Raw genomic sequence first — 13,585 nt, 5'->3', positions numbered from 1 at the left:
AAAAATAATAATATAAACTAATAGTCGGTCCCCAAATACTTTTTTATGTGCCGAAAATCTTTGGATGGTCCTAAATTAATTTTAGGAAACATGTAGTGCGACGAGAATGACTCAAATTTTAGCTTATAATTAATCTTGTAAAATTTTCCAAATTTGATTTGAAAACGTGGGCTATTATAACTCACAATTTTTATGAAAATCATAAATTTTTAGTTTTAGGAAATATTTTATGTGAAAGCTAAGGAAATTTTTGTAAGACCTTTGAATGTGATCCTACCGTCTAATAAAACCCGAAACTTTTTTTTTTTTTATGAATTTTGAAATTTGAAAAAAAAATAGAAAAAGTAATATAAACTAATAATTGGCCCCTAAACATTTTTTTCATATGCCGAAATTCGTCAGAATGTGCTAAATTAATTTTAGGAAACATGTGGTGTGGGAGAATGACTTGAATTTTGGTTTATGATTAATCTCATTAAATTTCTAAAATTGATTTGAAAAAGTGGGTTATAACTCACAATTTTAAATGAAAAAATTTCAAGTTGTAAGAAATATTTTGCGTGGGAATTTTAAATGAAAAAATTTCAAGCTGTAAGAAATATTTTGCGTGGGAGCTAAGGAAACTTTCGCAAGATCTTTGGATGTGATCCTACCATTTATTAGGTCCGAAAACTATTTTTAGGAAACATGTGGCGCGACGATAATGACTCAAATTGTAGCTTATAATTAATCCTGTAAAAAAATTCAAAATAGAGTTGAAAACGTGGGTTATAACTCACAAATTTTGTGAAAAAATTGAAATTTTAGTTTTAAAAAATATTTTGTATGGGAGCTTAGGAAATTTTTTGCAAGACCTTTAGATGTGATCTTACCATTTATTAGATCCCGGAAATACTTTTCTTGATTTTTAAAGATGAAAAGTAGCAACAATAATATGGACTAATAGTGTGCCCCTAAATATTTTTTTATATGCCGAATATCTTCGAAATGTCCAATTTTAATTTTAAGAAATATGTGACGCGACGAGTATGACTTTAATTTTGGCTTAACTAATCTTGTAAAAATTACCAAAATCGAGTTCAAAACGTGGTAACCCACAGATTTTGTGAAAACAATTGAAATTTCAGTTTTACAAAATATTTTGTGCTGGAGCTAAGGAAAATTTTGCAAGACCTTTGAATGTGATTCTACCATTTATCGAATCTCGAAAGTATTTTTTTATTGATTTTTAAAGTTGAAAAGTAGAAATAATAATATGAACTAATAGTGTTCCCCTAAATATTTTTTTATATGCTGAAAATCTTCAAAATGTCCTAAATTAAATTTAGGAAACATGTGACGTGACGAGAATGACTCAAACTTTGGCTTATAATTAATTTCTACAAAAATTCCTAAAATCGAGTTGAAAACATGGGTTATAACTCACAGATTTTGTGAAAAAAAATTGAAATTAAGTGTTAGGAAATATTTTGAGTGGAAGTTAAGAAAAATTTTGCAAGACATTTGAATATGATTCTACCATTTATTGGGTCCCGAAAGTATTTGTTATTGATTTTTATTATTGGGCCTTTAAACCAAAAGCAATGAACAGAAATCAAACTCTACTGGGCCTTCCACGGAAGAGATGTTAAAGTTAATATTGGGCCTTTGGTTTAATTAACTCTGAAGTGGACGGCCCATATACTACATTAAGCCCAACATTGACGTAAATGGAGCGCGCAATGCAAATACAAAAAGACCAAATAGGACCTCCTCTCATCGCTCAATGTACGGATTCACGGAGTATTGACATGAGTCGTGGGACCACGAAAAAGACCAAAAAGGCCCTATCGCCTCCAACTTCCATAACCGCCTACTCAAAACTGACTTCCTTCCTTTTCTCTCTTCCATCTCCATTTCTCACTTTCACACTGAAACCAACCAAACAGCCCTCACACACACACACACACACACACACACACAATCTCTGCAAATTCACAAACTCTAATTTCAAAACTAATTCGAAAAAATGAAGTGCAAATCAATCCGAGCGATGCAGAACCTCCAAACGGCGCCGTACCTGGAGGCGAAGAAGAAGCTCCGGTCAGTGCTCCCTCGCCGGAGGCGACATCAGATCTCTCCCGTTCTGTACTCGTCTCTGAAGTTCAATGCTGGCAACGAGACCTCCGGTTTCTCTGGTTTCTCCGTGAACTCGAGCTCGTGTTTCTACTTCGGCGGTGAAGTTTCGTGCGAGTCGAGCAGAGTTTCCGTCGGATCTGAGAGCGAGGCGAAGTCGACTTTGAGGAAGAGGCAGTTCGATGAAACTGAAGGCTCCGGAGCTGAGAAGTACCGCGACGCACCTTATCGGAGAACTACGAGATCGTATGGTGGAGGAGGAAAGGCGGTAAAGAAAGACGGCGAACCTGAGGTTTCGGAATCCTCGTGCGTGGAGTCTAATTCTGGAGCTGGTTTTGGAGGCTTCGCTGAGAGAAATTTGAAGCTGAAAAAGGAAATTGGAGGAAATGAAGGCTCTGAAGCCGTTACTAGATCGGAGATTTCCGAATGCGATAATGTTTCGATTGGATTGAAGGAAAACGAAGTCACTTCATTCAATTCTGGCGTCGAATTGTGCTCTGAAGTCAAACTAGCAGAGAAAACGGCCAATGATGGTGGAGCACCGGCATTTGAATTTCCTGCAATTTCGGGAAACTACTTCGCCGAGAATTTCATCGTTTCAAACTCTGAATCGACAATTGATCAGAGGCCGGAGAGCTTTCCAATCGACTCTGACCTCGCCTGTAAGGAGCAACTCTCTTACGACGACGTTTCAGGGTACTCTTCCAGTCAGACGTTCTCGGAGCTCCAATCGGATATTTTCGACGTGAATTCCGATCTCGATATCTCAGAGTACACGCCGTCTATTTTCTTTGATTCTGGAAGCGAATTCTCAGAGCGTTCGGATGAAGATTCAACTCCTTCACTTACTTTCACCTTGCTCCTCCAATACAGAGAAGGATTTTCGAGATCGAGCACTGCTTCAGGTCTCGATGATGCTACCCGCGTTAACGAAGTGTGTAAAGATCAATCGACAGTAAGTTTCCTCAAGTCCAGGCTTACTAGTTCAATTTTCCCTTGCTTTCCTGCACTTTCTCGCCAGCCAAACAGAATTACACATTCTATTTATTTTTTGCAAAGATTTAAATATATTTCATATTTTATTATATTAATAATTATCATTTTAGTTTCTTGAGTTCGAAAATGAGGAGGACGAAGAGAGCTATCAGCTGCTGAGGAAAAGAGAGAGGATGCAAGTGTATTTGCGAGACTACACGGAGGACTACTCTTCCACGACGGAGTGCGGCGATGTTATCCTCCAGCAACGGTGGCAAATGGTCCGTTGGATCATCGAGGTGAGTCGCTTTACCGAAAACCTCGTTTCACAAATTAATCGCCGTTTTTGTTTCCTTTTCCGAACGAAGTTCAATTAATAGCCGTAATTAGTTCTGGTTTATTTCCACAGAATATGCCGTTAGTGTAGTATGTACTATCTACATTCACGATTCCAACACCTAATTTAACATCCAATGATTTCATGCCACGTCATTGATAAATCAAACATGCACTTTATCACAGGTTTTTCTGTTCTCCTATTGGCCAAAGCATGGAATACAACATATTAGCCAATATTCAGGGTGCATAAGATTATACATCTTTGTGAAATATGCTTTTACGTAAATTCCAAACAATTAATTTACAACTGGAATTTTGGACATATTAATTACGTTACTTTCACATTGCACGCACTTACTACGCAGTAGTTGCACGTGCACTTGTAACATTTCACAAAGATGTATAATCTTATGGACAAGACTCTATATGTACGCTTACGATTTTCCGCGCATAAGGGAATTTCACACGTTTTAATGCTTAATCATGATTAATTAGTTGGCATTTAATTTCTAATTAGTAATGGGTGGCTATTTAAGAATTAAAATCGTGATTTAGTAGTTAATTGTCAATTTGTGTTGCTTATAATCTTTCATTATCTGTTGTTAATGTGCTTTTGATTGGTTTTTCAACAAGCAGCGGTCTACTGAAACGGAGCTACAGGCGGAGACGAAGTTTTTAGGAGTAAGCCTTCTTGACAGATTCTTAAGCAAAGGATATTTCAAGAACAAAAGGACCCTTCAGACTGCTGGAATAGCCTGCCTGACGCTGGCTGCAAGAATTGAAGAAAACCAGCCCTACAACTGGTTCAGATTTATACTTTTCATATCTGTCTATTCTGTTTGGTACTTCAAATACATTTGAGACATAACAAAGCAAGATATGTCACGATTTTGTTCTAATCATACCTTTCTGATGGCCATTTTCAGCGTGCGGAAGAAGAAGTTCTACGTAGGAAGCAATTTGTACAGCAGATGTGAAGTGGTGGCAATGGAATGGCTAGTTCAGGAGGTCCTCAGCTTCCAGTGTTTTCTCCCCACCATCTATAACTTCTTATGGTAACTCCCACCCTCCCCCTTTACTCCCAAATGCTACTATATTAGACATGATGCATATACAGTTTCCCTTGCAATATTGATATCTTTATCCCTTGAACTGAATTGCCAGAGTTTAATCCGGATAACGCAGGTTCTACTTGAAAGCTGCTAGAGCTGATGGACAGGTGGAGAAGAGGGCCAAGTACCTGGCAGTGCTGCAGATGCAGGACCACGGCCAACTTCGTTACTGGCCTTCAACTGTTGCAGCTGCTCTTGTCATCCTGGCTTCTTTAGAAGGCAATCGTGATGTGTCCCGCCAACGAGTAATAGAGGTAATTGCCAGAATTTTTCTTTCAAACTACATTAGACTATAATGTAGCACGACGGGGTTCTGTTATCGTGAAGAACACATCCAGTTCTCAGTTACTTATTGACGCGATCTCATGGTTTTGCAGACTCATGTGAGAACAGAAGGTGATGATCTACATGAATGCATAGAGGTATGGATGAATTCTGATATCATGAATTTTGATCGCATTTTCATTTCTCCATTTAAGTTCCTAAGAGTTTCGATTGCAATTTAATATAATCATTGTATATTAACGTAGCTGACAATGTGCTACATTTGACAGAGCCTAGAGTGGTTGTTAAAGTATGTATGAGAGCATCCTACCAGGTAAAGGAACATGCACATCACCATTCTGTTTCTGATTTCCCATTCATCTAAAGACATAGACGGAAGGTAGATCGAGCTGAGCCTTCTAAAGCCTGATCAAGAGGTAAAACGAATCTGATTCTTTTGTCAATCAACACGACACTGTGGTAACTTGTAATCACTCCATAAAAATAACAGAAATTGTACCTTCTAAATGGTTGCGAAGGATCACATGTAAACTGTAAGAACTTCTGCTTGAAAAGCTTGTCATTACTCACCATGAAAATATTCAGGAAAACGAAACTGCTTTTCATGCTTGGGCTCTCAACTTTTTGTTATTGTTTAGAGAAAATGTATTAGGTTTTCTAGCATACATAAATCTAGTGGATGCTCTGCTAAGGATTGAATTATTGATACCTCTAGCTCTAATGCTTGAATATCTGCGTAAAGTTTGAAGGTTTATATAGTCGGGTTGATCGGCATTTCCAAAATACTGGCCTGGTTTTCTTCGATTTCATGACACCAGATGCTTAAACTTTCTGCCTTCCTGAATTCACTTAAAACTCTTACGTGGAACTTTGCAGATTTATCATATCAACGACTACTACATTCCCTACTGAACAAGGTTTTTTTACTTTACAACAGAATCCTTGTATAAAACCATAGATACAGGGAAAACCGAAAAATACTTTATATCTGTACACACCGGTCATTTAACTCCAGCCTTCATGTCATCGGGAGAACTGACCGGAAGAGGAGGCTTGGGACCAGAAGACTTATCGAGATGGGTCTGGGCAAAGTCAGTGATGAGCTCTGTCCTCTGCCTGTCCATGATCTCCTTTTTTTCATCCTCGGCCCTCTCCACCTTCTCGTTGGTCATCATGCCCACATCATCAGCCACCTTTGCAACTGCGCTGAGTGCGTTTGAAACCCAAGAAGCCCCGGTCAACACATAAGGGTTGCTCATGATAGCAGATCCGGCGCTGCTTGCCTTCTGCTCAGCAACAGCAAAGGCGGACTTTGTCTTTTCAGATACCATGAACCTTTGATCCATTTCTTTCACCTTTTCGCTTACAACAGCTGTTCCGGCACTTAGCTTCTCCGTCAGCCCCATCTTCTGGTTAATCGAAACAACTGTGGCAGAGGCATTTGACGTCAACTTATGCCTCTCATCAAACTCTTTCGCCTTGTTAATGGCATCCTTTCCTAAGATGTATCCCTTGGCGAGCATAGCGCTGGCCACATCTTCTGCCTTCTTTACAGCAGAACTAGCAGCAACCGGCTTCTTCTCCTTCAAAGGTGAATACGTTACAGTAAGAAACGCCACTCATTTGAAGCGCGCTCACACAAGAAGTTTTAGGCACATAAGACTATTAAGTAATGATCAAATCTTCATACGGCCTCCAATTTTTATGTTCTACTCTCGAAACAGAACAGGACTGTAAACCAAATTTACGCTCCGCAAGATTAAATGGTTGAAAGATATATAACACATAAATGGATGCAAGCCATAGTATTTACCGGGCTTGATGGGAGCGGAATAGCTTCAGGAGGCAGCTTGTAATCCTTGGCGGGTCTAATGGTGACAGCAAGATCAGCTACGGTGGCTCCCTGAATTAAAAGAAAAACAACACACTTGGTAGTGAAAAATGCCTTCTGCATTAGGCTCGGCTAACATATACGCGAACAAGCAACGCATGACCCCAAGTCAGCTCGATGCGGTTAATAATCTTGAATTAGCAGTGAACGTACCGACAGAAGAACTGCTGTATCTGCCCCTTGCGATTCCTTGAAGGTAACGTAGGCAAGCTGTGTATTTTCCGTTTCCCTGCAAAAATGTAACACCGAAATCTGCAGAATCGCGAATGTCCTATAACTGTAACTGATAAAGGTCATACTCAGTGCACAAGGCTCCCGCTTTACGCAGAATCTGGGAGAGGTGAATGTCGGCTAGCCTTACCCCCATTTATAGAGAGGCTGCTCCCAAGTCTCGAATCCGAGACCTACCGTTCATGGGTGAAAGACACTTGCCATCGCACCAAGTACGACCTCTCCTATAACTGTAACTGATATAAGTAAAAAATGTGTACCGTTGCATTTCAACATATTGAATGTCTCCAGAAAATGAACAGAACTCCTTGATATCCCTGTCAGTAATGGCTTGCGAGATGTTGCTAACTTGAACTGTTTTTATCTGCATATGAAATGCACATTCAATCAGTCCAAAAACAATGCACTACAAGCAATATTCTACGTTGTTTAACGAAGCGATATTTTACTTTAAACCAATCTAATCTGCATGGAGCATGGAGCGGGAATTGAAATCGGCTCCACAAGAGAAACACATCCGTTTTTTGGTTACAATTAGAGCTTGTTTGGAAATTTGTTTTTAAAATGACTAAAAGCGCTTTTGGCGTAAGTGTTTTTAGGTTCCAGAAACACTTGCATTTTTACTGAGGAGGATTGGTTCTAAAAACACTTTCATCAAATGCGTCTTTAGTCATTTTAAAAGAACTTCAAACGAGCTCACGGGTAATAGCCACGGATTTTGTGACGAATGCTAATACAGAAGAAGTAGTATCTTCTCACGTCTGAAGGTTTGGTTGTGGAGATTGGTGTGGGAGCTGTTGACTGGGGAAGTGCTTCAATCCCCTCATTTGCAGGTTCCGCCGGCGTCTGCACAGAAAACTCTCAACGCAATAATTTTAGAGGAAACTGAAAATACAGAAAGCATTAAGGGCAATCTAAAGATTAAAGAAATTAACTCAAAATTGAAGATTTATTAGGGAAAAAAAAAACTCACCGACATTTGGGTAGATTTTGTTTGAGAGCAAATTCAGGACGTCCCTTTGTTGTAGTATTTTCGTTCCTTTTTTCTCTTAATTTATATATATATATATATATATATATATATAAATTTTTGGTTAATTTCTTTTTATGTTAATAGCGGCAAGCTCGGAATCGCTGTTGGTTGTTGATTTTGGGCGGTGAGTTGCCAACTCGTTTTCAGTTGGAGCTCCAATTCGGCGACGCCAACTCCTTTTCTTTTATTCTACGCGTTTAATTTGTGAGAGTTTTAGGATAATTTTTTATTTCAAAATTATTAAATTATGGTTGTATCTAACTTAACTCCGCCTATGTACTTACATTGCCAGTCCCAAGCCCGGATAAAGGAGGAGGGGGAGGGCGTCAGGTAGTCGACAGCCGGCACTCCATGATCACGTCGAATCCTTATGAAAATGAATTCAGAACAAAATTGCGCTAAAGCTAGGGCGTCACCCGTAAGTGGCGCGCTGTGTGGCCCGAGCACAGTGATAAGTGAGCAAGGGTCGCTGTATCTCCATCGGCACCCGGATGCAGTGTTAAATGAGCAAAGGGGCCATAGAAATTTCTTTTCGAACGACTCCACTTAAAGTTGTTTGGGAGCATATGCTCCTATCAACTTTACACGGGACACACAAAAGAAGTACTTTGATCCTATTAGACGGGGGAGGGTGAAGAAGCTAGGACAGAAGGGTAGAGTTCAAGAGAGCAAAATGCGTTTAGGAACGTGGAATATAGGAACCTTAACGGGAAAATCTATGGAAGTAGTGGAAGTTATGGTGAGGAGAAGGATAAATATTATGTGCCTACAAGAAACTAAGTGGGTTGGTAGTAAGGCAAAGGATCTAGAAAACTCAGGGTTTAAACTTTGGTATTCAGGCACAAATAGAACGAGAAACGGTGTTGGCATCATCGTGGACAAGACCTTGACACAAGATGTTGTAGATGTCAAGAGGGTAGGAGATAGAATCATGGCAATCAAGATTGTAATAGGACAAGAACTTATCAACGTGATTAGTGCGTACGCACCTCAAGTAGGGTTGGATACGAGTTCGAAGGAGAAATTTTGGGAAGACCTTGGAGACTTGGTGCAAGGAATTGCTCAGACGGAGAAGTTATTTATAGGAGGAGATTTAAATGGACACGTGGGCAGGGAGACAGGCAACTATGGAGGTTTTCATGGTGGCCATGGTTTTGGGGAGAGAAACGAGGATGGGGAAGCTATCTTGGATTTTGCAATGGCATATGATCTCTTCTTAGCCAACACCTTCTTTAAGAAGAGAGAAGAACATGTGATCACCTACAAGAGTGGGTCGTCAAAAACACAAATAGATTTTCTTCTAATGAGGAAAGGGGATCGTATAACTTGTAAGGATTGCAAAGTTATACCAGGAGAGAGCGTGGCTAATCAACATCGCTTGTTGGTGATGGATGTACATATCAAAAGAGTGAGACAAAAGAACAAGACTTCGAAGTGTCCAAGGACTAGATGGTGGAATCTAAAAGAAGAAAAACAAGCCATTTTCAAAGAGAAAGTAATCACCCAGTGTGTGTGGGATAGAGATGGGGAAGCTAGCCAAATGTGGGATTCCATGGCTAGTTATATCCGAAAAGTAGCAAAAGAGGTATTAGGAGAGTCCAAGGGCTTTGCCCCACACCAAAAGGAATCTTGGTGGTGGAATGAGGAGGTACAAACAAAGGTGAAGGCTAAGAAGGAATGTTGTAAAGCCTTATACAAGGATAGGACTGATGAAAATGGTGAAAGATATAGAAAAGCGAAGCAAGAGGCGAAGAAAGCTGTGAGAGAAGCTAAGTTAGCGGCTTACGACGATATGTATAAACGACTAGATACCAAAGAAGGAGAGTTGGATATCTATAAACTAGCTAGAGCAAGGGAAAAGAAGACAAGGGACCTAAACCAAGTGAGGTGCATCAAGGATGAGGATGGAAAAGTTCTTGCTACAGAGAACGCGGTTAAAGACAGATGGAGAAGTTATTTTCATAATCTTTTCAATGAAGGACATGAAAGGAGTGCTTCTTTAGGGGAGTTGAGTAACTCAGAAGAGTGTATAAACTACTCTTTTTATCGTCGAATCCGGAAGGAAGAAGTGGTTGTAGCTTTGAAGAAGATGAAGCATAGAAAAGCAATAGGCCCAGACGATATACCAATCGAAGTGTGGAAAGTTTTGGGAGAGACAGGTATAACATGGCTCACTGACCTTTTCAATAGGATTTTGAAAACGAAGAAGATGCCAAATGAGTGGCGAACGAGCACTTTGGTGCCTATCTACAAGAATAAGGGCGACGTACAAAATTGCATGAACTATAGGGGTATTAAGCTAATGAGTCATACAATGAAGCTCTGGGAAAGAGTCATTGAGCATAGATTGAGGCAAGAGACACGGGTTTCGGACAACCAATTCGGGTTCATGCCAGGGCGCTCAACCATGGAGGCAATCTATCTCTTACGAAGATTGATGGAAAGATATAGAGATGGGAAAAATGATTTACACATGATCTTTATAGATTTGGAGAAAGCGTATGATAGGGTCCCAAGAGACATTCTTTGGAGGATTTTAGAGAAGAAAGGAGTACGAGTAGCATATATCCAAGCTATAAAGGATATGTATGAAGGAGCAAAGACTGCCGTAAGAACTCATGAAGGACAAACTGAAAGCTTTCCCATAACTGTAGGATTACATCAAGGCTCATCCTTAAGTCCTTATCTTTTTGCGTTGGTAATGGATGAGTTAACAGGACATATTCAAGATGATATTCCTTGGTGTATGCTTTTCGCAGACGATATAGTGTTGATAGATGAAACTCAGGAAGGGGTAAATGCAAAGCTTAACCTTTGGAGAGAAGAGTTGGAATCTAAAGGTCTTCGCCTAAGCTGATCAAAGACAGAATATATGGAGTGCAAGTTCAGTGCAAATGGAGGTCAAAACGAGTTAGGGGTAAGGATCGGAGATCAAGAAATACCAAAGAGCGACCGTTTTCGTTACCTAGGATCTATCTTGCAAAAGAACGGAGAATTAGATGGAGATCTCAACCATAGAATACAAGCTGGATGGATGAAGTGGAAGAGTGCATCCGGCGTGTTGTGTGACCGCCGTATGCCACTGAAGCTCAAGGGAAAATTTTATAGGACGGCAATAAGGCCGGCGATGCTGTATGGCACAGAATGTTGGGCGGTGAAGCATCAACACGTACACAAAATGGGTGTAGCGGAGATGAGGATGCTTCGTTGGATGTGTGGGCACACGAGAAAGGATAAGATTAGGAATGAGGATATCCGGGGTAAAGTAGGAGTAGCCGAAATTGAAGGAAAGATGAGAGAAAATCGGTTATGGTGGTTTGGACATGTGCAAAGAAGGCCTACTGACGCTCCGATTAGAAGATGCGACTATGGGACAGAGGTTCAGGGCCGAAGGGGTAGAGGAAGACCTAGGAAAACTTTGGAAGAGACTCTAAGAAAAGACTTAGAGTACTTGGATCTAACGAAGGACATGACACAGGACCGAGCACAATGGCGTTCTAAGATCCATATAGCCGATCCCACTCAGTGACTTGGATTTTCCAAGTCTCCAACCGAGAAGTTTTCCTCACTCAGGAAATTAAGGGAACACTACCTCAACCTACATGCTCCACTCACAAAGCTTCAACAAAAGAAAATTCAAAGAACTTAGCGAAGAAGGCTTTGGTGTATTTAACACAATACGTTGAAATGAAGGAAAGCTTATTTATTGATATCCCCGATAAGCTACAAATATGTACATATACATAAGTCAAAATAAACAAACAAGAGGGAGCCTTCACAAAGGTTGCTTAGGAGAAGTCTCAGCAGTCGGTAGAGCCCCAGAAAGAGAAGGCACCGGAGGGGGATCATTTGGAGCCTCAGTACTGGACAGAACCCTAGAAGGAGGAGGCATCAGAGGTTGATCATTTGGAGCTTCATTATGCGGTACAGCCCCAGAAGACGAAGGCAATAAATGCCTTTGGAATAAACCCACAAATCTCTGATGATCAAGTAAAACCTGACCATCAGATTCCTTCATCTGGTCAAGCTTCCTCTTCATGTTCGTAGCATAGTCATGTGCGAGCCGGTGCAACTGTTTATTCTCATGCTTGAGCCCTCTAATCTCCTGTTTGAGACTCATCACTTCAGCTGCCAATGATTCAACTTGGCGGGTTCGAGCAAATAGGCGTTGGGCCATATTAGACACAGAACCTGCACACTGAACACTGAGAGCCAGAGAATCCTTAACAGCTAACTCATCAGACCGTTTGGAAAGTAGTCTGTTATCTTTGGGAGTGAGAAGGTTCCTGGCCACCACCGCAGCGGTCATATCATTCTTCATCACGGAATCCCCAACGGTAAGAGGACCAGTAGGGGAGACGAATGATGGACGCCATATGTTGTCAGGAGAAGGCGGGGCTGCCTCTTCAACAAGGTTCAAGTCAAAACGACGGTCGGAGGGGCCAGACATTTTCAAAGGTGTTGAAGAGAGAAGAGGTCGGACAAATCAAGATCTTAGAAGTGCAAGAATGGAGCTTCTACTGGTGGAGATTCAAGTGTGCTTTGGAACTTAATGCCAGCCCCTATAAAAATCTGCACTCGACGGAGCTTTAGAAATCGAAGAGGCGCCTACTCAGAAATCGAAGAGGCGTTTGCTTTCTCAAAAGCAAGGCTGCTCAGATACCACGAGGGTCGATCTCAGAAATCGAAGAGGCGTTTGCTTTCTCAAAAGCTGGGCTGCGCAAAGACCACGAAGGCTGATCTCAGAAATCGAAGAGGCGCTTGCTTTCTCAAAAGCTGGGCTGCTCAGAGACCACGAGGGCCGATCTCAGAAATCGAAGAGGCACCTACTTTTTCAGCCTTGTCAGCACCTGTCACACGCACACTCAGCTTTGCGGAAATTATGGGCATTCGGTCGAAGACTTCTGGTGAAGTAGAAAGCACATGAGTTTTACTGTTCAATCACCTACTTCCCACACGCAACAGTAGCTCATGGGTACCACAGATAACTTTGCCAAAGCTCTCTGCCAAAGTTGAACACGTGAAGCTTGCAGCTCCCACTACATCGCTCTGACCAAGAAGGGTAAAAGAATAGCAAAGAAACAACACTAACAAAGTTTAGACACATAAATTTTGAAGGTCTAGCTACCATATTATTACCCACAAGGGTAAATGAACAGTACCACTGCTGGATAATTGGAAAGTCCCTGTGTGTCAACCTTTGTGCTTCATGGCAAGGTAGACTAGCAAACATGCCAAACCTTTAATCACATTCGAGAAAACACTCCCAACAAGATTGCTTGCTCCAAAATCGAAGAGGCACCGTCCTCCAAATCTCGAGAGCCAGACTCCCAACATGACTACTTTCTCAAAAATCGAAGAGGGTAAAGGAACAGTACCATTGCTGGATAATTGGAAAGTCCCTGTGTGTCAACCTCTGTGCTTCGTGGCAAGGTAGACTAGCAAACATGCCCAACCTTTACTCACATTCGAGAAAACACTCCCAACAAGATTGCTTGCTCCAAAATCGAAGAGGCACCGCCCTCCGAATCTCGAGAGCCAGACTCCCAACATGATTACTTTCTCAAAAATCGAAGAGACACCGCTCTCCGAATCTCGAGAGCC

At 41.1% G+C, this 13,585-nt stretch overlaps 2 protein-coding genes across 2 annotated transcripts; one reads left to right on the top strand and one right to left on the bottom strand.

Moving 5' to 3' along the window:
* Nucleotides 1-1,862: 1,862 nt before the first annotated feature.
* On the top strand, nucleotides 1,863-5,540 carry LOC126597649 (cyclin-SDS). The gene is made up of 7 exons (XM_050264462.1): nucleotides 1,863-3,070; nucleotides 3,222-3,389; nucleotides 4,066-4,232; nucleotides 4,356-4,484; nucleotides 4,615-4,795; nucleotides 4,919-4,963; nucleotides 5,096-5,540. The coding sequence occupies exons 1-7, from the start codon at nucleotides 2,009-2,011 to the stop codon at nucleotides 5,123-5,125; spliced, it is 1,782 nt and encodes a 593-aa protein (XP_050120419.1). The 5' UTR covers nucleotides 1,863-2,008; the 3' UTR covers nucleotides 5,126-5,540.
* Nucleotides 5,541-5,662: 122 nt separating this feature from the next.
* LOC126597650 (binding partner of ACD11 1-like) lies at nucleotides 5,663-8,130 on the bottom strand. The gene is made up of 6 exons (XM_050264463.1): nucleotides 7,922-8,130; nucleotides 7,708-7,794; nucleotides 7,209-7,312; nucleotides 6,871-6,946; nucleotides 6,640-6,729; nucleotides 5,663-6,409 (listed from the first exon to the last, which is right to left on the bottom strand). The coding sequence occupies exons 1-6, from the start codon at nucleotides 7,925-7,927 to the stop codon at nucleotides 5,828-5,830; spliced, it is 945 nt and encodes a 314-aa protein (XP_050120420.1). The 5' UTR covers nucleotides 7,928-8,130; the 3' UTR covers nucleotides 5,663-5,827.
* Nucleotides 8,131-13,585: the final 5,455 nt, after the last annotated feature.

The sequence above is a fragment of the Malus sylvestris genome, chromosome 13, assembly GCF_916048215.2.
Source record: "Malus sylvestris chromosome 13, drMalSylv7.2, whole genome shotgun sequence".
NCBI lineage: Eukaryota > Viridiplantae > Streptophyta > Magnoliopsida > Rosales > Rosaceae > Malus > Malus sylvestris.
This window is presented reverse-complemented; position numbering and strand designations above follow the sequence as displayed.

Coding starts and splice junctions, on each gene's coding strand:
- LOC126597650 (XM_050264463.1), bottom strand. Junction 6,947..7,208: donor CAATATGTTGAAATGCAACG/GTACACATTTTT, acceptor ACATTTTTGCAG/GGAAACGGAAAATACACAGC. Junction 6,410..6,639: donor TTCCGCTCCCATCAAGCCCG/GTAAATACTATG, acceptor TCACCTTTGAAG/GAGAAGAAGCCGGTTGCTGC.
- LOC126597649 (XM_050264462.1), top strand. CDS start 2,009: ATGAAGTGCAAATCAATCCGAGCGATGCAGAACCTCCAAACGGCGCCG. Junction 3,390..4,065: donor TGGTCCGTTGGATCATCGAG/GTGAGTCGCTTT, acceptor TTCAACAAGCAG/CGGTCTACTGAAACGGAGCT. Junction 4,233..4,355: donor GAAAACCAGCCCTACAACTG/GTTCAGATTTAT, acceptor GGCCATTTTCAG/CGTGCGGAAGAAGAAGTTCT.